The following is a 22,256-nucleotide window of genomic DNA, read 5'->3' on the forward strand; positions in this document are numbered from 1 at the left end:
GGCGATCCTCTAAATTTAACCACTAAAAGCAGTTGTTAAAATATCTTTAATAGGCTGAGCAACATTACCATCCCATACTCAGCTGACGGCGCAATAATGAGGAAGAGTGTGAGCAGCAGAGCGCAGGCAGTGGGGAGGTGATCGGAGAGGCTGGAATCTGTCTGTGCGCTCGGCTGATAGAGAGCAGATCGAGCAGCCGGCTCATTCTGGATGGGAAAACCAACATTTTCACATTACACACACACAGAAAGCTTCCACTTTCACACGGCTGGTCGCCTCCTCACAGAAAAAACACACCATCTCTCACTCTCACACACACACTCACACTCACACTCACTCACACACACACACACACACACACACACACACACACACACACACACACACACGTGTGTTGACACAGGCTCAGCTCTCTGTGGACCATTAACAGTCTGTATTACAGGCCGTTTTAGGGCTAATTACTAGAAAAACAAACAGGCTAAACATTTTCTCTAGTGCCCGCTGCCAAGGACAACCTGAGGCTGAGTCCTGAAACAATCAGAGGACGAGGTGATACCGAGGCCTCAACAGGGGGGTAGGAGGAACGGGAGGCACAGAGAAAAGTAGCTAAAAGTCAGGACTCTGAAGCAGATATTACACCGTTGGGCTCTGAATCACAGCTGACAGCATCAAAATAACCACATGGACAGTTCTAACAAAATGTGGTCACCTACCCGAGAAGTGTATTTGACAGGACAGACATAGTTCTGGATGAAGGGGGACCAGTGGCCACGGATTGTAAACTAAATATAAGGCAACACAATTAATCTGATTTTGGCTTCCACCAATTATGAAAACAAAATAATCTGTATAAAATTATTCCGTTGGTTCCTCTTTCTGTTCAGCTCCCTTTAGAGGTTGCCACAGCAGATCATCTCCCTTCATCTCGCCCTACCCTTAGCACCCAACCCTATCACAACAACTATCATGTCCTCCTTCACGACATCCATGAACTTCTCTGTGGTCTTCCTTTTTTCCTCCAACCTGTCAGAGCCATCTTCAACACTCTTTCCCCAATATATCCACCATCCCTCCTCTGCACATGTCCAAACCATCTCAAACATGCCCCTCAAACCTCAACCTGAGCTGTCCCTCTGATATTCTAATCTTGTCCCTTCGGGTCACTCCCAGTGAAAAGCATCTTCAACTTCTCCCACCTCCAGCTCGACTTCCTGTCATTCATGCATCATAGCAGGTCTCGCTACCATCTTGTAAACCTTCCCGTTCACTCTGCTGTCCTGATGTCTTGTTGATTTGATCCGTCCATCTATCTTTCTGTTATACTCATTTCTAACCCTGTTCATCCTGCTCACTCCGAATGAAAATCTTAGCATCAGCTGAGGTAACCAAAGGAGAAACTTCACTTAACAAAACCCATGTAGAAGAAAGCTCAAGGTATGCTTTGACTCTAGGGGCAAATGCCAATTTTTGGAAGTTTTTGGTATTGTTCATTAAATTAAAAAAAGAAATAAAAAAGCTTTGGTCACCAAAAGCGATTAAATTAACGAAATTAATCTCAGCCTCTACTCAGAAGTGTCATCTCTTTGCAGATAAGATAAAATCCACAATCATGCAGCGATAATATTTATATTTCTCCATGAATATGCAAGCGTCCAAGTGGACTTCAACCTGCTCTTCAAGTTTTTTTTGTGACTGGTCATTTATCTATGATCCATCAACTACGACCTTCAGGTGCATTTAATAAAATATAATAGGCACAACTGCTTGTCCGTGGTGTATAAACACGACCTTACTGCTCAAGCACAGACCTCCCTCTCCCCGGCCACCTCCTGCAGCTTGTCCGGGGGAACACCAAGGCGTTCCCAGGCCAGCCGAGAGTTGTAATCTCTGCAGCGTGTCCCGAGTCTGCCCTCAGGCCTCCTCCTGGGGCCTTTTTACATCCTTTGATGTAATCGAGAGACTACGAGCATCTTGTGTAGAGCATCTAGCATGTGAAGCCCACTGGTGTGGTTCAAATCACAAAAAGTCAAACAATCAAAAATCACGACAGAAAGAAAGTTGGACTTGGAATTTCCAGTTTTATAGACGTTGAATTGGCGTATTTTTCATTTTTCAACATTAGTGGTACCGCTGTATCGAAATCTCTGAATATATAGCTGTGTCTATTATATCAGACTGTTTGAATAAAAGAGCATCCATCTTAAGTTCCTGATTCTTGAAACACATTCAAATGAAATGTTTAAACAGACCGAAAATATAAACTGAGATAAAATGATATCCATGACCACTGTGAACCACAACACAACATCCAGCCTTCACTGCTCCTTTATCAATGGCTAAAAAAACTGCTGTGAGCCTGAAGATGAAGACCAGGCTGGATGCTGGTTTCTGGGATGGATGCTCCGAGAATGACTTCTCCTCCCCCGCTGTCTGACCCTCCATTACTCGCCTGTACTGTCAGAAGTCTTGAGCAGCTGGGTGGGGGATGCCTCGTACAAACACTTTCATCCCATCGCTTACATGTGGACACACTTTTCTATAATCACATGAAGTTTTCTGAGCAGCTCGCCACCTGTGGGAGTTCAGGGGGAGTTTTTCACCAGCGCTCTGTGAGCTTGTTTAGAGACATGACGGATAAAACACGAAGGAAATGAGGATGATTAGAGATAAACGAGGGTTCCTAGCTTCATATACAGAATCTCTGGTTTCCATAAGAAGCTGGGTGAGCTTCACACACAAGAGCAGTTTTGTAAATCACTTAACCCACATTTTGGCCGTCTGGAGAAAAACAAAGTGGAGTTTAAGTAATAAGGACTCACAGATGTTTTTAGAAAATGTGCAACTTACATTGTTTGAGTAAAGCACTATACAAATACAGGCCATTTACCATTTCCTCAGATGAAAAAAAAATATCAGCAAGTTTTATTTATTCAAGAAGTAGACTGATGAGAAATTTGCCAATTTTAGGAAATAAAACTGGAATAAAATGTTTTTGAATATAGAGACGGATCAACAAGTTTTCAGAATTGAAGTCATCAATTTCATCTTGAGAACTCTTACCATCATACTGATATAATTATTAAGTCAATATCACAACCAGCAGCCTAAATAGTGTAATGTTTGCAGGCTTTTCAACCTCACTAATTAAATGTAGCACTGAGCAGATGAGATCTTTGCAACAGAGGGTTAAACATGCCTGCAGCTCTGTTATATCTGCTGTGTTTGAAGGGTTAAGGTCCATATGTTCAGGCTGCAGGGACATGCAGAGTGGAGGTTTAAATGGTAAATGGTAAATGGCCTGTATTTATATAGCGCTTTACTAGTCCCTAAGGACCCCAAAGCGCTTTACATATCCAGTCATCCACCCATTCACGCACACATTCACACACTGGTGATGGCAAGCTACATTGTAGCCACAGCCACCCTGGGGCGCACTGACAGAGGCGAGGCTGCCGGACACTGGCGCCACCGGGCCCTCTGACCACCACCAGTAGGCAACGGGTGAAGTGTCTTGCCCAAGGACACAACGACCGAGACTGTCCAAGCCGGGGCTCGAACCGGCAACCTTCCGATTACAAGGCGAACTCCCAACTCTTGAGCCACGATCGCCCTCGTTTAAGACCAATAAGCAGGAGATAAAAGCTGCAGGAGCAGAGTTGAAGAATGCCGTCCGTCTATAATGGAGACCGAAACATTTAACATTAAGCACTGGGTTTGTATTCACTCTTTGAAGTGAAGTTTCAATGTATTAGTAGCACTGAAATATCGGAGTTGCGATACCTAGTTAAAGCTGAAGTTCTTATTTGTTCAATCTTTAAAACAAGCAGCGACACACAAAATAAACGATTTAAAAATAAATTATGGGACCAAAAGCTCAATAATCTGACCAAAATCAGCTTTCAAATTTACAATGTTTCACGTTGGTTGTTTGCATATTATAACTTCAGTCACCACAGTGAGCTGTAGAAAGAACGGCACAAACAGTGACAACATGCAGACGAGTGTGTAAAGCTGTGATCGAGCTTTTTGTAAGACCAACTCTGAACCATGTCAATCACTAAAAACTGCAATTGTGCCCGACATATTAGTCGTTCACCTAAACTGTGATGTCAACACAGGCCTAAGCTTAAAACTCACTGCAGTAAAGACCAGAAATAAAAATCAAGCCCATCAGTGTTGTTGTAGAGCAAGAAGTCAAAGCGGCAAACAAAGTGATCATGAAGGGTTTTCAAATGATCTGAGAAAGTCATCTTTTCCAACTGTCACAAAATCTTCCTCTGTCATCTGGGAATCTCTGTGTTACTGCATGGAAATAAAAGTGAAAAGCAGTTAGAGACTAAACTGCTTGTGCACCCATGTCTTCTCAACCCTGCCTCAAGCATGCCTGGTGCCAGAAGGCAAATACAGAGCGCTAGTCTATTCCTGGGGCAAAACCAGGCTCACTTAACTTTAAAACAGCAATGTTTTCCTGGACTTAACCAAACTAAACCTATCTGAGTGGAAATGCAAGAAAACGACAAGAGAAAAAACAAAAATGATCAAAATCAGCCTCAGCTTTATAATAACCATCCAGAAAATGCTCTACAAACCAATTTTCACTGTTAATATCAACCAGCTTCCTAACAGCTTACTCCATTGCAGAGTTGTGGTGGGGGGGCTGGACCGAAGCCTAGCTCAGCTGTCGCAGGGCGAGAGGCAACTGAAGTTTAATTAACGGTCAATTTACCATTTATTAACAATGGTTATAGTAGAGTGTTTCCCATTTTTCATTGTTCGACACATTCTTTTGGCTCCATTTGAGGTTTCTGTTCCTGAGAAATAACTGATGTTCATTACCAGCTCTCTGACCGACAAGTGGTCAAAAACGTCATTTCTATTCCAACTGTTTGCAATTTGTGTTAAATTCACGTTCCCAGTGGAGCTGCTTGGCTCTTTATATTAAACTTCTATGAACTACCACTGTTTGCCTTTCCTGCTTTGTTTATGTGTTTTCAGCCACGTGCTTACTTCCAGATGGACTGAAAACCATCCAGCAAAGCAACTGTGTGGAAAAAATTTGAAAATTCATCATGTGTAGAGTATTATTCCTTAAAATCTCTCAGTACCGATCAAACCCTTTGACCCTCGCTGTCTGGGACAGCACCCCTCACCCTGGGACTCCATAATATTTCAGGAATGACCAGTGGGAACCATCAGAGTGTCCACTGAGACCAGTAACACTGAAATACCCTCAGACAACATGTTACATCTGCTGTTTGACAGACAGTTTTATACAAACACACTCACGGCGTCATGAGAGAGGACACTTTTAGTCTGGATAGCCCCGAGGGGAGCTGAACTCAGCAGCAAGATCACATGACCAATGAAACCAAGACATGATGGAGGTTAACTGGTCCAAGCAGAGAATGGACCTTCAACAACCTGTTATAAAACTTTAACCCCCGGCAGACTCTTTCCCATGGAAAAGGATTGCATTTTTCTACGTGGTAAGATAAAAAGCATTTGCAGGTATGTGGGCACATGGAAGATGCTGCACTTAAAATCAATAAAATAACAAATACTCTGTGGCAATCAGTGGAGTATTGAGCTCCTAATCGTGATGACCAACTCCAACTCTACTGCTACATCTTCAAAAGGTCCAGAAGAGTGAAGAATGTTATCTTGTGTGACAGAAGTTTGTGCATCGCCAAATTGTAATCTAAGTAATTCTACCCTGTATATGTACAGTGGGGCAAAAAAGTATTTAGTCAGCCACCGATTGTGCAAGTTCCCCCACTTAAAATGATGACAGAGGTCAGTAATTTGCACCAGAGGTACACTTCAACTGTGAGAGACAGAATGTGAAAAAAAAAATCCATGAATCCACATGGTAGGATTTGTAAAGAATTTATTCGTAAATCAGGGTGGAAAATAAGTATTTGGTCAATAACAAAAATACAACTCAATACTTTGTAACATAACCTTTGTTGGCAATAACAGAGGTCAAACGTTTACTATAGGTCTTTACCAGGTTTGCACACACAGTAGCTGGTATTTTGGCCCATTCCTCCATGCAGATCTTCTCGAGAGCAGTGATGTTTTGGGGCTGTCGCCGAGCAACACGGACTTTCAACTCCCGCCACAGATTTTCTATGGGGTTGAGGTCTGGAGACTGGCTAGGCCACTCCAGGACTTTCAAATGCTTCTTACGGAGCCACTCCTTTGTTGCCCGGGCGGTGTGTTTTGGATCATTGTCATGTTGGAAGACCCAGCCTCGTTTCATCTTCAAAGTTCTCACTGATGGAAGGAGGTTTTGGCTCAAAATCTCACGATACATGGCCCCATTCATTCTGTCCTTAACACGGATCAGTCGTCCTGTCCCCTTGGCAGAAAAACAGCCCCATAGCATGATGTTTCCACCCCCATGCTTTACAGTAGGTATGGTGTTCTTGGGATGCAACTCAGTATTCTTCTTCCTCCAAACACGACGAGTTGAGTTTATACCAAAAAGTTCTACTTTGGTTTCATCTGACCACATGACATTCTCCCAATCCTCTGCTGTATCATCCATGTGCTCTCTGGCAAACTTCAGACGGGCCTGGACATGCACTGGCTTCAGCAGCGGAACACGTCTGGCACTGCGGGATGTGATTCCCTGCCGTTGTAGTGTGTTACTGATGGTGACCTTTGTTACTTTGGTCCCAGCTCTCTGCAGGTCATTCACCAGGTCCCCCCGTGTGGTTCTGGGATCTTTGCTCACCGTTCTCATGATCATTTTGACCCCACGGGATGAGATCTTGCGTGGAGCCCCAGATCGAGGGAGATTATCAGTGGTCTTGTATGTCTTCCATTTTCTGATGATTGCTCCCACAGTTGATTTTTTCACACCAAGCTGCTTGCCTATTGTAGATTCACTCTTCCCAGTCTGGTGCAGGTCTACAATACTTTTCCTGGTGTCCTTCGAAAGCTCTTTGGTCTTGGCCATGGCGGAGTTTGGAGTCTGACTGTTTGAGGCTGTGGACAGGTGTCTTTTATACAGATGATGAGTTCGAACAGGTGCCATTCATACAGGTAACGAGTGGGGGACTGAAAAGCTTCTTACAGAAGACGTTACAGGTCTGTGAGAGCCAGAGATTTTCCTTGTTTGAGGTGACCAAATACTTATTTTCCACCCTAATTTACGAATAAATTCTTTACAAATCCTACCATGTGGATTCATGGATTTTTTTTTCACATTCTGTCTCTCACAGTTGAAGTGTACCTCTGGTGCAAATTACTGACCTCTGTCATCATTTTAAGTGGGGGAACTTGCACAATTGGTGGCTGACTAAATACTTTTTTGCCCCACTGTATACCCTATAATGCTACCCTGTGTTCTTCTTGTGGTCCACAATATTTTGAATGAAACACTAATCCATCAAGTTTTTTTTCCACTTATCTAACGCAGGGTGGTTGGGGGTCAGAACGTGTCTCTGGTATCATAGGGCGAAGGGTTGAGTACACCCTGTAAAGGTCCCCAGGCTAACACAGAGAGACAGACAACCATTCACGCTTACAGCCAATTTAGAATCACCTAGCACACATCTTTTTGGATTGTAGGAGTATCTGGAGAGAACGCGCAATCTCCACATGTAATGTACTAAAAACTGCACTACTGAGTACATTATGTGCACTTTTATATAAGTAGATTTACATTACTGCAAAACTGATACACAGACTGTATGATTATAGATAAAACTGCTGAAATATTTCAGAACGTATGCTTCCGTTTAACCTTTAATTTTTCTTTTTACCTGGATCTTTCTCAACTTCAATTGATGTCTCTTCATCACAATACACTGATGTTTTGACAAAAAGTCATAGTGGGCATTTCTTTATATTCTGTTTATAGTTTCAATTAATTTTCCAAGGTTTTACATCATTTTAAGCTCACAAAAGAACAAAAAGTACCTTATTATTATTATTATTATTGTTAATAAATAATTGTATATATTCAATTATTTACTTGAATTCTAAAAATATAAGATTCATGGTTTTTAAAATGGCCATCTGCAAATTCCAGCAACGGCCTCAGTAGCAGTTCAAATGTGAGCGGTACCCAAAGCTAGAAACAATAGATTCTTCGGGGGGGAAAAAACCTGCTAAAACGTGAAGCAAAATGTACTTGAGTGGCCTAGAAATGCTGGAAAAAAAAAAAAAAAAAAAGGCATTAAAAATAACCCACTTTTGCATAATTTGCCCATCAGATGCAGGCAGGTGGTTTTAATGTTGTGGCTTATGATTATATTTGACTTCTATGGTGGACTTCAGTTCACATCAGAACAGCAACAGCCCCTTTTCTTTCCTCCATAAACTTGGATTTTGTATCAAAGCCTTTGTTACTGCTGGATCTGCAGAAATAAACTGGCCAAGAAGTCTTTGCTTCTTTCTTTTCAAGAAAATGACCAAGTGTAATTCTCTGTCCCACAACACCTAGCTTCTAAAAATACCACATTTACGCTTCTCGTCCCAAAACTTTAATCTCTTTGTGCCCTAGTATTTTTTCTTTGAAAAGACCAACTTAAGCTCCTTGTCCCAATATTTTGAATTCAAAAAGGCAGGGGCCGACCCTCTGATCTAAAACCACAGTCCTGTGTGGGTATTAATTCTCCAGCCGCTTGCACCTCCTGGGTAGAAAAGCACATTATTCCTTGGACAAGAATTTTTATGATCTGACTTGAGCTAAACAGCACGCCATGCGAGGCGCTGAGAGGAGAGAATAAATAGGCGAGTAGAGGCCGAGAAAAACCAAACAAGCGGCGGCTTTAAAAACCGCGGCGCACCAAGACGGATGGTCGTGTAAACACAGGCCTGATATTTTATAAAAAGCGAGAGTGTGACATCTGAATAGTTAGCGCCTGACTAGCTTATTGCTCAACGCAAACCCAGGGAATGATTAATAGGTGGGGGGTGACACTCAGAGCTGAACCCCCTTAGAGGTGCATAAATCACTCTGTGTTTTCTTTACAATGATGTGGCACTTAAGAGAGGGGAGGAAGGAGGGATGGGGAGGAAAAACCAAAAGAAAAAAAAGTGAGAACAAAGATGGGAAACGAAAAGGAAGGCGAACCAAAAGGAGGCAGACAGGAGGTACAAGGAAGGATACGTGAGGCAGACGAAGAAAATTAAGAAAAGAAAGGAGAACTAAAATGAGGAAGAAGTTTGAACGTGATAAATAGTGAAGACACAAGAGAAGGAGAAACTGTCAAACAAGAAGAAAAAAGGAGACAGGAGGAAACAAAAGAGGCGAGGCTGCTGTAAAAAGGAAAAATGAAAGAGAGACGGAGAGCGAGGGGGAGGAAAAATGTCCGTCCAGTTTTCCAGCTGGTTAATGTCGGTAACAGTTATTAGTTTGTCAGATAAGGTCTGTGCGTCTGCGTGTGTTTACATTAGGCTTAGTCTGACTAAAGCCCCACTTAGTGCTGTGTGTGTGCACATAAACGTCTACCCTTGTGAGGACAAGTTTCAGTTGTAGGCCTGTGGAGTGATGACGTGCTCACTCACTTTGTGACAGACCTTCAAAGGGTTTGGTTTCAGGGTTTGGGTTGGTATTAGGTTTAGGCATTTAGTAGTTGTATGTGAATCAGAGTCCTCACAAAGATAGGTGGATGAGTGTGTATGGGCTGTTAAGAACTGATGGCTGTCTACTTCAACTCTGCTAAATATTTGACTCCAATGTAAAAACACACTTCGTTCTCCTCCCGTTTTCTTTCTCCTTCAGACATACAAACACACACGTGTGTCTTTCCAAACTTGTGAGGACACAAAACCAATACAAATCCACTCTTAATCCTCAAACAGCATAGATATATACACTTTGATGCTTTTTGGGCCTCTGACCACAGAGTGTATACTGTAAAAGATGCATGTAGCAACGTGAAAGTGCCTTAAATCTTTTTAATGACCAGCAGAGAGCAACTCCTCTGTTTTCAAAAAGACTGCTTTCATGCCTTACAACGTCATGGTCATGTTTTAAGTGATGGTCCCTATTAGAGTAGAGTAGAGCAGCAGCAGACGTCACTAACCAAAAGCTGAATTCCGGTTTTCTATTTCCATCTTTTGCTGTTGATGCTTTCACGTAACTTCCCATGATGCACCAAACATTACTTCTCCACTCTTTGCACACCTTCAGCTTTTATCCAGTTTCTCTTGTAGTTTAAGTTCTGGCCTTTTTGTTTGTCATCTCTCTACGCTCCTTTATCCTCTCTTTTTACCCCCTAGCTGGTCATCGATGGTCACTCCCGTTCAAAGATACTGTTTTTAATGGAAATTTCTTCCTAGGGTTCTCCGTCTAATATCTGGGGCTTTATTTAGGGTCCTAATGTTACAATATAAAGTGCTTTGAGATTATGTTTAAGCTATGAACTTTAAACTAAAGTGAATTACTCAACTTGGCGACTAACTGCAGGGTGATGAAATCTGTCGCAGCATTTGGACCAAGACACTGAATGGCAACCAAACATTCACTCTCACATTCACACCTACAGCTAATTTAGAATCACCAGTTAGTCTAAAAAGAACATGTTTAGATTGAGGAAATAAAAAGACAACACCAAAAAAGGTGACAGCAATATAAAGTCTACAGTAAGTTTTAAATTGCCTTAAAACTCAATCACACATCTACATGCTGCTGCATCCTCAGTATGATGTGACGTGTGTGGAGCTATGGTTGGTTTCCTCTGCTCACTCTATGTCTTTAAACAGAGCACTTACATGTCCTAACACTGTCAGCTCATCTCTAGCAGCAGATTTAAAAACCTGCAGCATCCCCTCACTGAAAAACTACAATTATCTGCTGTGAAATATGACCGCTGTCAAGACGGTCCGAGGTCAGCTCCTCTCACTCGCTTTGTTTTAATGGTAAAGTTTGGGTTTTGTTTTTGTCAGTTTCAGGTACTGCTGTCATCATTCTGTCCTGTTCTGTTGAGATTCTGGACTACTAGTCTTGTTTTCATCCATCTGGTTACTGATGTCATTACATACTGGAATACTCTATGAATATCAACTTGGAATGTAATTAACATTTAGCTTCAGATGTTATTGCGCTTTTCTAAAAACAAAAATAAGTAACTGTAATTTGCTGAAAAATCCTTTTTATGTTTGGTTTGTTATGAGTTTTTAAACACATTTACATACTTAACAGGGATAACCACTGGCCCATATTTTTATACTTAGACAACTAGCATGAACATACCTTTATAGCCCATACTAACATGCAAACATGCATTGTTAAGACTACCCATCCTTTAAATCTGTAACCCCGGTATAAAAGTTTAGCACTCTACAGTAAACAGCTCCTATAAGAATCACATCCTTCTCTGGGTGAACCATACCTGTTTGAATCGAGCAAGCTCCTTTAAGGCACGCCCCCACTGCTGCTTGTAGTGTAGCTTGGATTTAGTGGCGGACTCCAGCTTCCTCTCCAGCTCCACCTGACAACGAAAAACACCTTTTGTGCTTTTTTCAATAGCATATTTATTGTGTTGCATTTTTTTTGTTTTCATTTTTAGTTTATTTCTTTCAGTATTGCTTTATTTTTACTTATTTTAGAGTTATTATTGCAAAAATGTATTAATGTTATTTAACCCTTTTAGCTTAAAAAGGTTATAGAGCACCGTTTTATGTAATATTGTAGTATTACATGTTGTATAATAATTTTTATTATTTTAGACTTTTAGCAGCTTTTTTTAGCATTTTCTCTAATATTGCTTTATTTCACTAACTAACCTGTGGAGTGCAAATTGTGTCATTTTCTTTGAGTTTCATTAAATTTCATCTTGTAATATTTTTATATATTACATCTGCTCTGTCCCATCAGCTTATCGTATATCTGTGAAGAAAACCTGGAAACCTGCACAGAAAGGTGATGTACAAATAAGGTCTGTCAGTTTTTTATTTCTTTACTCTTTTGCTGTAACTTTGACTTTAATTTCATTATAATGAGTACCGTCTTTCCAGGTAGTACTATTCCTAAAGCAGCTGCTTTACCTTCTCTAGGGTGAGCAGGTTGATCTCTGACTGCAGTCTGAACTCGGGTCTGATGTTCTGTTGTTCTCTGAACAGCTGGAACTCTTTCTCCAGCTGTTTGTACCGAGACTCACCATCTGCAATCTGCACAACAGGAGCACAAAGAAAAGAATAGAAGAAGTCACTTGACTTTACAATCAGAATCAGTCAAACAGATTAATCCTCAATCTCTACCTGCTGCAGTAACCGTGCTCGTTCCTCCTCCATCAGTCGGACTTTTTCTCTCTCTAGCGCCACCCGGTGGTCGCACTCCTGTCGCAGTCGCCTGCTGCTCTCCTGCAGTTCCCTCTGGGTCAGCTCATGCTCGGCCCGCAGCTCCCTCTGCAGCCTCTGAGTCTGAAAACAGAGATGCACTCACTTTACTGTAGAGAAACGGTTTGGTCAGTTATAATCTTGACTAGAGTGAATGTCACTGCCTGGTCACTTCCTTCTACCTTTGTATGTGTGAAATATACGTAGACTGCATGCATTTCACATTCTCAATAATCAATACATTTTTAGATATTACATTTTGCAGAGAGCTAAAATCTACAATCTACCAGTGAACACTTTGACTGCAAGAGTAAAATGGTCTGCTTAAATGGGGTCTTTAAGAGATCTCAGAAAAAAATTATTATTATGATAATAATACTAAAAATGTTAAGAAAAAGGCTTTTACATACATTCTATGGTCAAAATAGCCCTGGAGAAGCTTTAATGAAGACTTCTGTGTAGCATTTCACCTTTAATCTACATTTTAAACATCAGCACAGCCGATGTTCTGACTAAAAGTGTTTTAAAAGAGCCAAAAATCTAAAACATACACTTGTATCTTTAGATTTATTGAAGTGTCTTTGTTATGCTTACATTTTCTATAATAACAAAACCTGCTATAAAGGGTTTGGTCAGTTATAATCTTGAGTTTGGAAATGGCCACATAATTTCTAGTCTATGTTAAACAAGAACTACAAAAAGTACAGTTTTACTGATAGCTGCTTTTGAAGTGTGAGCTATTAGCATTTGGAATGAATGAAGAATTGGTTTTATATATAACGTTGTACACAAGATGGTGCTACAATGTGTGGCATAAAAGTCATAAAGCGGTTGAGGTGATGGATGATGACAGATGCTGATAAATTACTGAATAATGCAATGATCCAAACACTTCATGTGATGTCTGATGATCAATTTTCTGTCTACAGTCCTCCTTCTGTCAAGCAATTCTTAAGTGTTGACAACACACTAAAACACACATTTACAGAATTACAATTACAATAATTTGTATGAATATTATGAGCCTTTGATACTGTATGTTGTGTCATCAGCTAGCATCAGACCTCCAGCTCAGCCTCAGCCAACTGTTTCTCTCTCTTCTCCAGATCAGACAAAGTCTTCTGAAGCTGCTCCTCCAGCAGGTTATACTCCACCTCCTGCAAACACACACAGATGTGTAGAAGTGAGCAGGAGGGACCTTTCAGTAAAACTTAAGCATATATTGATATGTGAATTTGTGTAGGCGGGTGTAGACTCTCCACCTTCTTCTTGACCAGAGCTTCTCTCTCTCGGTCTCTCCTCCTCCACTCTTCTGCTAACGCCTGCATGTGGCTCAGCTCCTTCTTCCTCAGCTAAAACAAGCATATTTTATAAACGTTATATAATAGTCGACTCCTACAGGAAAAAAAATTGTTCAATTTTTGGCAAAAGTAAGAAAATATATGAGCGCTGTAAGAATCCAATAAACTGCATGGAGCTAGTGGTTACCTGATCATCAAACAGATCCTCCTGCTCCTCCTTCCACATCTCCAGCTCCAGGGCTGTGCGGTACTCCAGAGTCTCTCTGGGGACTGTAAGACCCAGTGGCGCTGTGTGGAGGCTGGAAGCTGCAGGTCTGGGCACTGCAGGGTGGAAGGATGGCTGCGAGCGAGGTGCAACTTCATTCTGTAGATATGTAGGAAAATAAACATGTCAAAAGTGATCTAGTTGAGCTAGAAACAAACAACAACATTTTACTCCAAGTAATCTGTGGTGATAGAAGACTAGAAAGACTTTTTTTTTTTTTTTTATCTCTAAAAGAAAACTAGCATGGACAGAAAAAGGTTGTTTTTAGAGCAGAACACATTCCCAGCTCTACAGTGTTTATATAGTTTTATTTTTGGAACATGACTCAGTTAAAAACATATTTTTCAAACCCTGGCACTCAGTTTATCCTTTGAAACAAAGGTTTACATCCTGTTTCTTTAAAAGGCACTTATTGTAGATGACGTGCTTAAAAATCCTTTAAACCTTATAAAATCAACTAAAGCTGTGACTCCACATCCAATACTTTGTGTATCATGTTGGAGAGTTATGAACTGAAAGCAGCTTTTATAGAATAGCACTCTGTACCACAGATGGTGCAGCAAGTAAAAGAAGTCAGTTTTCAGTCTGACTGATGGTGAAAAATGTTGCACGGAGGGATCGACTAAAACACACCTAGGTCATCTAAATCCAGAATATTTTTGTTCTTTATCTTGTTGAAAGGAAGATGCACCATACTGGCTGTTATTTGCGCTGCTCTCTCACCTGTGATGAGTCAGACACTATGACCTCTGTGGCTTTAACCAATCCCAGGTCCTCTAGCGTTGCCATGTAGCCCAACTCTGCCACCTTCTCACTAGGCCTGAGAGACAGATAGAAATGCAGCTGTTAAACAGAGGTTAATCATCATTACGTGATCCATCAGTCAGTCTGGTTTCTACCGGTGTTTTTGGACCACAGGGATCCTGTCCAGGTGAGTCTGTCTCCAGCACTGCTCTCCAGTTGATCCCAGGAATCTGCTCTTCTCAGTGCTCAACAGCTGAGAGAGTTGGATGGAGGCTCGTCCAATCAGCTGGTCACGGCTGGTTGTATCTCTATGCCAAACCTCCACCACCAGAGGAACTCTACAACACACAGTTAAAACACATGAAATCCCCCCGCTGCTTTTTTAACACTTCTCCTGAACTAACACCAAACTAATGAACATTCCTGCATTTTTTCTTTCTTAATTTCTGCTGTGAGATTTTAGAACATTTGTTACCAACCGGTTCACTTTAAAAAGTGGAGCTCATCTCATCAAGCATAGCTGGCATTCATGTACAAAGCTGCAGGAGTATGAGCTGTAGCAGGAGAGCTCGTGCTGCTACACTGAGATCAATGAGGCGTCATAAGAGAACAAGGACAACTATCGCAGGCTGCAATTCAAAACTGTGGAGCTGAAGTCTGTTCACAACATTATTTATGAATCCAGTTTAAGTACGAGTGAGCCATCTTTCTCACAAAAACACATCCGTATACATGTTCCCCAGCCTCACTACTGCACAAATACAATCTGATTCTATGGAAACACTGTATCAGGATAACAATGTTTCCTCAAAGAATAAGAAAGAAAGAAAAACCAGGTGACTACCAGGGGACTGCATAGTGTTTCTGTTTGCTGCTGGTGCGGGGCGATGTCATCGGTGACATCTCGAAGGTGGGACGTCAACGTGTGTGCATGTGACAGTGAGTGAGTGGTCTATGAGTGTGTGTGTGCATGGCTGAGCCCCGGACCCTGTGGGACATGGTCACCGCTCCCTGCTGGACGCTTATGCCTCTCCCTGGGATGTGGCTGCTTGTTGGTTCCGGGTTGCGTGACTGGATGCTCTGGTGTGGCCGTTGGCCCGCTCCCTTTGTGAGTCAGGGTAGCTTGATCGATCTCGTTGGTGGGGTGGGGGGGTGGGGGGGGGATTGCTGCGTGCTGGGTGACTGTGTTCTCAACTTGTAACAGGGTGGCCGGCCTCTAGCAGGTCCACTGCCTATTGCCTCTGGGAGTCTCACCCTTTGGCCATGGGCACCCCATCTGGGGCCTCCATCCTTCTCCTCCTTGGATGGATGCGCGGATGTCGCAGTGATGTGTGGCCTTGGGTCCTCAGTACTCTTCAGGGTCTTGGATGGGAGAGTTGCCCTGGTTCCATCTCCATCTGTCTGTTGCTCTTGTGGGGTTGTTACTGCAGCTTCCCACCCTCATTATCAAGTCAATTCATGACAAATACACATAAACATCTCTCAGGTGATTAGTATATTTTCTCATTTTTGTGTTCCAGGTGCTGTATGTTTGTTTTTCTTACAGGTGCAGCAGGTGTCGATACATTGTTCATTTCTATTTGTGCTCCATCCTATTATTATACCCCCCACACACACTTTTTCCCCTGCCTGTCCTACCTTACACATTGTCATACTTTATCACATATAATGTAATAACTGAAATAACACAAAAGGAAATGAATAAATAATCAGATAAAAGATTCACATGAACACAAGGAGGCTATAAAGATTTTATATAGCTGTTTTTGGAAAAGCAAAATGTGTTTGGCACCACAGTGCACTCAGATCACAACTCTGATTGCAAAAGCTGCCAGACAGGACAGGATTTAAAAATAAAAAAAGGGCATCATGTTCATTTGCAGTGACCATTCCCTCAAAGGTGTCACAAAACATAACAGCAAAATGTTCTCTACAGCAGAACTAAGAAAAAGGAAATCACTGAAGGGTTCAATGGTTCAGGTTTTTCCTTTAATTTTTCACCCATTTATGTCATTTATACTGTCATGAAAAACAAACTTTGAAGTAAAAGGAAAAGATAATTATAGATGATAACTTAAAAGGAAACACTATTCGAGCTGTCATTATAATAGGTCTGGAGTTATTTTTCCATCAGAAGAGTTTTGTGCCTGTTGGCTGACACAGAGTCAGAGAGCTGATCCCTCAAGCAGGAGGACAAAGAGCAAACCAACGATAAACCCGACAGCTCAGCTTTGTTTAAATAATGTATGAAGGTGAGATGGTTTCTTTGCACTTATTTATGTTTTACTGTGTTATCATTAAAAATATCACCACTGGACCTTTATAACTATACAAGGTAAGTTACACTGAATATTTTTTCCTGATAATATTTACTGATACTGAATGAAAGTGAATTATTTAACTGCGATCAACATTTGATCTCCTTCCATATGTTTAAAGCATGATATTAAAAACAGGGTCCATCAGTTGCAATAATAGCTGCACTTCTTTAAATTTTGATGGAAGAATGAAGTTTTTTTCCCTACCTGCTGAAGGTTTCCTGTAGCTGCTGTGGCAGGGCAGCAAAGTCGAAGGCGCAGTAGGACTGAGGCAGAGACACCTCCGTGTTCCTCTGCAGCTCCACAGGAGGGTTAGTCATGATCGGAGCAGCACTGCCAAAGAACTGGTAGGAGTACCTGAAGTGTGACAAATATACAACCATCAATGAACAGATAAAATTAAAACCACTGCACTAAATATTTGGATGGATTCCTAAATAGAAAATTATCTCAATCAAACACCAGACAGAAGTCCATGAAATCTTACGATAATAATTTTTTTAAAGGCATGTTTGTTATAACCGATTTTTTAAAATAAAATGTTAGAAGTGATGATTGTGAGTAAAATACAGGAAAACTACTTCCTCTATGTTGAACAGTTGATAAATTAACCATCCACACTTATACAGACCTTTAAAGCACTAAAGGTAAAATCAGTACATTTATTTGTACATGTTAACAATTAAAAATCGTTACTGGCCCCATTAACCCAGTTTTCAAGATACTTAGCAGGTAGTTTACATCTTATGGTTTTTGAGAACATATAAACAGGTTTAATGGCACTGATAGCATTGCATGATTGCAAGTCGCAACTGGGCTTGTTTTTTATATGGGAACGAAATCATGGCAGACAGGATTTGTATGTTCTTAATGCAAATAATTTGTGTATTTCATTAATAACAACTTTAGGCCCAGAAATTTTAGTTATGCAGCCAGACCCTGAACCTCAACAGCTAACAAATAGATGACCACTCAGGCTACAGCCTCAGTTTCTACCTGTTAATGTTTCTAAAGTAGAATCACTGTGGCGATCGCTTTGTGCTGGTTTTCATGTTTGTTTTGTGTTGCCGGTGTTGTGCTTACATACTAAGAGAAAGATCACGTGTGTGCTCATTAGGATAGTGCATTAGGTGCCGGTATGTTGGGGTGTGGCCTATTGCCTTATATTGTAAAATGTAACTATGAGAAAATGCATTTCAGGTGACTTTACGGAGAAACAAGAAACTAATGCATCACATTGTGTAATTAATTAATTTCTCCAGTAAATACTTAAGTAACGCACTGCATTATTTGTAAAACCAGTAATGACTCAGAAAAAAGAGGAAAAATACCTCCAACAAACCTTCGACCCACAGCATGCAATTAATTTGCAAGAATCGAATGTCTTCGATATCTTGCTTAGTGATGGTGATGACTCTCAAGGCGGAGTCAATGAGAACCCCGTGAGAATCGATAAGGATATGAATTAAAAAGTAATATCAATAATGGCATCAGAATCGCTAAATTCTTATCAATTCAATTGACATAATATTTTTTTAATTGTTGTTGTAAACAAGCTGCAATTTCTAATGCTTGGCACCATGTAAATAAAACTGAATGGAAATTAAAATGCTTCCTCCTGACTCAGGCTCAATGCTGCTGAGTGTTTGACAGATATTAATGTGAACATCTAAAGTTCCCTAAAATCTCTGCACAGCACCGTATGTGGAAAAACTCATTCTGACAGCTGAAAGCAGATAAAGTGTTTCACCTGAGCGTAGCAGCAATGGGGTGGGGTAAGCTGAGGTTTCCCAGGCTGCGAAGGTCCAGAGAGAAGCAGTAGTGATGAGCAGAGGGGGGGATGGAGACTTTGGGAGCAGAAACACTGACGGATGACATTCCACCATCCGCTGCAGCCTCAGGCTGTCTGGGCAGCGATGCTGGAGCCTCCAAATCTGTAGCTGGACACCAGTGAACAAACTTCAGCTCTAAACCTTTCAAACTTCTCGTGTGAAAATGACAGCTGCTTATTTTAAGTCCTACCTGCCAATCCTGTCGGCTCTCTGCCGTGCCGGAGCTCATCCAGCAGACTCTCTGCTTCGCTCTCTGTATGAGATGAAGGAGGAGGGAGAGGAGGACCCCGAGGACCAGGATGTGGAGGAGACCCTGCAGGCTTATGGACTGGAGAAGAGCTTCGAGGTCTCTGTTCAGCAGGAGGAACAGCAGGAGACAGCGCTCCACTAGCCTCTTTATTCCCCACAGACTGCTGAAAGGACACAAGACCATGCAGCATGACATGTAGTGTGATAATCGGACAACAACTCAGGTCCATCATAAAGCATAACAAAAACAACCAATGCATCAGGAAGTTATAAAATCACAGTGGTAAAGAAACACATGAAATCTAGTCTGAGGCTCTATGCAGAGTTCTGCTCTCCCTCCAAATTGCTGTGAGTGCAAAGATTCATCCTTCATTCATCTCATGTAATTTAGAGCTGACAACATCCCAATCATAAATGTTTTAGAAATTAAACTCTGAGTACTTGTTTTCATTTACCTGCAGTGTGACCTCCTCCCTCCTCAGGGTTACAGCCACTCCCAGAGTCGGCTGCAGGTCGGTGGGCAGAGCAGGCAGCGTCTGCTTGACTCGCTTCGGAGGCTGCAGGAGAAAGGCTCCCTCTAGTGTCGCTGCTTTGTTATCCAGATCCGTGGAAATACCAGCCAGAGCTGAGAGAGAAATGTCAGTGCTGCCCAAAGAGTGATTCCCACAGCACAGGTGGATCTGAGGAAGAGAAAGGACTAAGACATACAGGTACACAGCAGGTAACTGGGAGGCAGGAGCTCCCAGTCAGGCACTCACCTGTAAACTGGGCTGCTGAGACAGGAAAGCTTTGAGGATCTGTTTGCTACTGCGGATGCGCACAGACGCGCGCTCTGGCTCAAAGTCAGGACTCAGGAGGTTGTGGAAAGGCTCGCTGGTTATGTCGTTCCCCAGTAAAGAATAGTAGAAGAAGAACTCTGAGCCCTCCGCTGACAGTTTCATGGTGCTGGGGACCAACTACAGCGAAACAAAAACATTTCTGGTTTTAAAGGATTCTCTTTTAAAGTCTACATGTACATGTGAAGATAATTTTTCAGTTTCAGTCAGCATGCTGGTAAAATACGAGTGTGTGCATGTGTGTGATAATGTTATAGAGTTATATATATTTTACTATTTTATTGAAGAACTGTTTTATAACAATTTTAACTCCCACAGAAGCTGCAGATTTTCATAAACCGGGGCGATCGTGGCTCAAGAGTTAGGAGTTCGCCTTGTAATCGGAAGGTTGCCGGTTCGAGCCCCCGGCTCGGACAGTCTCGGTCGTTGTGTCCTTGGGCAAGACACTTCACCCGTTGCCTACTGGTGGTGGTCAGAGGGCCCGGTGGCGCCAGTGTCCGGCAGCCTCGCCTCTGTCAGTGCGCCCCAGGGTGGCTGTGGCTACAATGTAGCTTGCCATTACCAGTGTGTGAATGGGTGGATGACTGGATATGTAAAGCGCTTTGGGGTCCTTAGGGACTAGAAAAGCGCTATATAAATACAGGCCATTTACCATTTACCATAAAAAACATTCATTTAAAGTTAAATATGAATAAATACTTGAAGTTCACTTTTAATTAATCGATAGTTAACTCAAACATACAGTTTTTAAGAAAATGTTAGCAAAAGTCAAACGACTTTACTCGGTTGCGTGACCCTGAAGTACACCGACAGAGAAAACTGGCAGCTGCAAGTGTTAATGGTCCTTCCACATGTTCCTCTACAGAACATTTCTCAAGATTTACTTCTCTAGATATATTTCAATAGCCAGAGGCTTTCTTTCACTCATGGTAGTTCTTGCTGAACAAGTCAAGGTTGCGGAGGGCTGAAGCCTAAATTAGCTGTCATCCAGCAAGAGGCAGAATTCACCCTGGACAGTTTCAGGCTCAAAGACACACCTATGACCAATTTGGGATCACATCATGTGTTTTGACTGTGGGGGAGGAAGCCTGAGAAGCCAGAGAGAAGCCAGAGAGGTACAAAGAGAACATGCAAACTGTACACAGAAAGACAGCTGCTGGATTCGACAGCTGCTGTGATGTAGCAGTGCAAACCACTGCAACACAGTCGTCAATTCAAATTAAAAATCTGATTACATTTAGGCTATTCAACAGTGAGTTATTGTCAATATGACATTCATTTATTTGTTTATAGAGAACCCCTGCTAGTACTTCTTGAATTCTGTTTTTTTATTATTTTATCTGTTTCACTGAAGAGCACATCAGCCATCAGAGCCATGCAGCGCTTCCCTTCTTCTTTGCAGGGCTGGTCGACTAATTGGATTTCCATTTAATTACATTTTTGGCTTCTGGGGATAAAACGATTACTTTTCTGCCTTTATTTTTGCTATAAAAACGAGAGCTTTTGGTCAAAAAATCTACAGCGCATGAAATAATTGAAAATGGCTCCCATTGGTGAACCAGTAGAAGGACAATTAATGGGTGCCTGCAGGTTCCTTTGTTTTCTCTCACCCGCTCTGCTTTCGGGTTTCTGGGACGTCATTTGGTTATCAGCTTCAGCTCTCCCTCGTTTCTTTGCAGGGCTCTTATTGCCACCTGCAGACATCTTGTGGGAGAGGCTGTAGGCCAGCAGGGATTGGCTTTACATTTAAAAGCAACTGCTAATCTGGGCCCCTGACACCATAGCCATGTTTTTTCAATTCATTTATTAGTTTTAGTATGTTTAATATATGCATGACATTAATTAATAGTTATACTAAACATTCAAGATTAGAATTACTGCCACATTAAGCTATAAAATAAAAACACCCCAACTACACATTAATTAAGATTTATAACTAATGCTGCGCAGCGTGTAATGTGAAAACAATTCTAATTGTAATGGTTGGAGAAGAGATTGGTTTAATTTGGCAGTGAGATACTCAGTGTCTTTGCTCTCTTATTATGACACTCCAAAGGAGGCAGTCCCTGTAGGAGCAGTTAAGAGATGAAGCAATAATCTTTCAACAACAATAACCACCTGTGATATTCTTCATCCATATTTTAGAAGTCATTCTGAGAAAACTGCTGTGCTTTTATTTCTTTAATACTTTTCTCAGCTTCTCCCAGAGTGCCTTTAGATGACCCCAAATAGCAGGCCTGGGGATGCTGTCAGCTGGGTTTATCATCATTATCTGACACGTGGAAACAGAAACAACCCATGCAGCAGTGACAACATACGAGCGAGCCAAGAAAAAGAGTGTTTCTCCATTTTCTGTTATCAAACTTTAGTCCAGATACTGGAAATTTGTGGGTGTGACATCACTTTGGCTACAT

The 22,256-nt window shown here is 41.6% G+C and overlaps 1 protein-coding gene across 3 annotated transcripts in view; it reads right to left on the reverse strand.

Moving 5' to 3' along the window:
• The window catches only part of cep120 (centrosomal protein 120), a 39,513-nt gene that overhangs the window by 11,508 nt on the left and 5,749 nt on the right, over nt 1–22,256 (reverse strand). The window contains exons 6-18 of one of the 3 annotated variants that reach the window (XM_080894002.1): nt 19,765–19,962; nt 19,462–19,686; nt 18,948–19,167; nt 18,676–18,865; nt 17,133–17,282; nt 14,763–14,945; nt 14,587–14,683; nt 13,786–13,962; nt 13,560–13,649; nt 13,362–13,454; nt 12,220–12,381; nt 12,007–12,129; nt 11,352–11,450 (exon numbers count right to left, since the gene is read on the reverse strand). In XM_080894002.1, the coding sequence (XP_080750128.1) occupies nt 11,352–11,450; nt 12,007–12,129; nt 12,220–12,381; nt 13,362–13,454; nt 13,560–13,649; nt 13,786–13,962; nt 14,587–14,683; nt 14,763–14,945; nt 17,133–17,282; nt 18,676–18,865; nt 18,948–19,167; nt 19,462–19,686; nt 19,765–19,962 (2,007 nt within the window). Of the gene's footprint in view, nt 1–11,351; nt 11,451–12,006; nt 12,130–12,219; nt 12,382–13,361; nt 13,455–13,559; nt 13,650–13,785; nt 13,963–14,586; nt 14,684–14,762; nt 14,946–17,132; nt 17,283–18,675; nt 18,866–18,947; nt 19,171–19,461; nt 19,687–19,764; nt 19,963–22,256 lie in introns of all 3 variants that reach the window. The other 2 variants (XM_080894003.1, XM_080894001.1) reach the window with 2 other exon arrangements.

The sequence above is a fragment of the Rhamphochromis sp. 'chilingali' genome (assembly GCF_963969265.1).
Source record: "Rhamphochromis sp. 'chilingali' genome assembly, chromosome: 10".
Classification (NCBI taxonomy): domain Eukaryota; kingdom Metazoa; phylum Chordata; class Actinopteri; order Cichliformes; family Cichlidae; genus Rhamphochromis; species Rhamphochromis sp. 'chilingali'.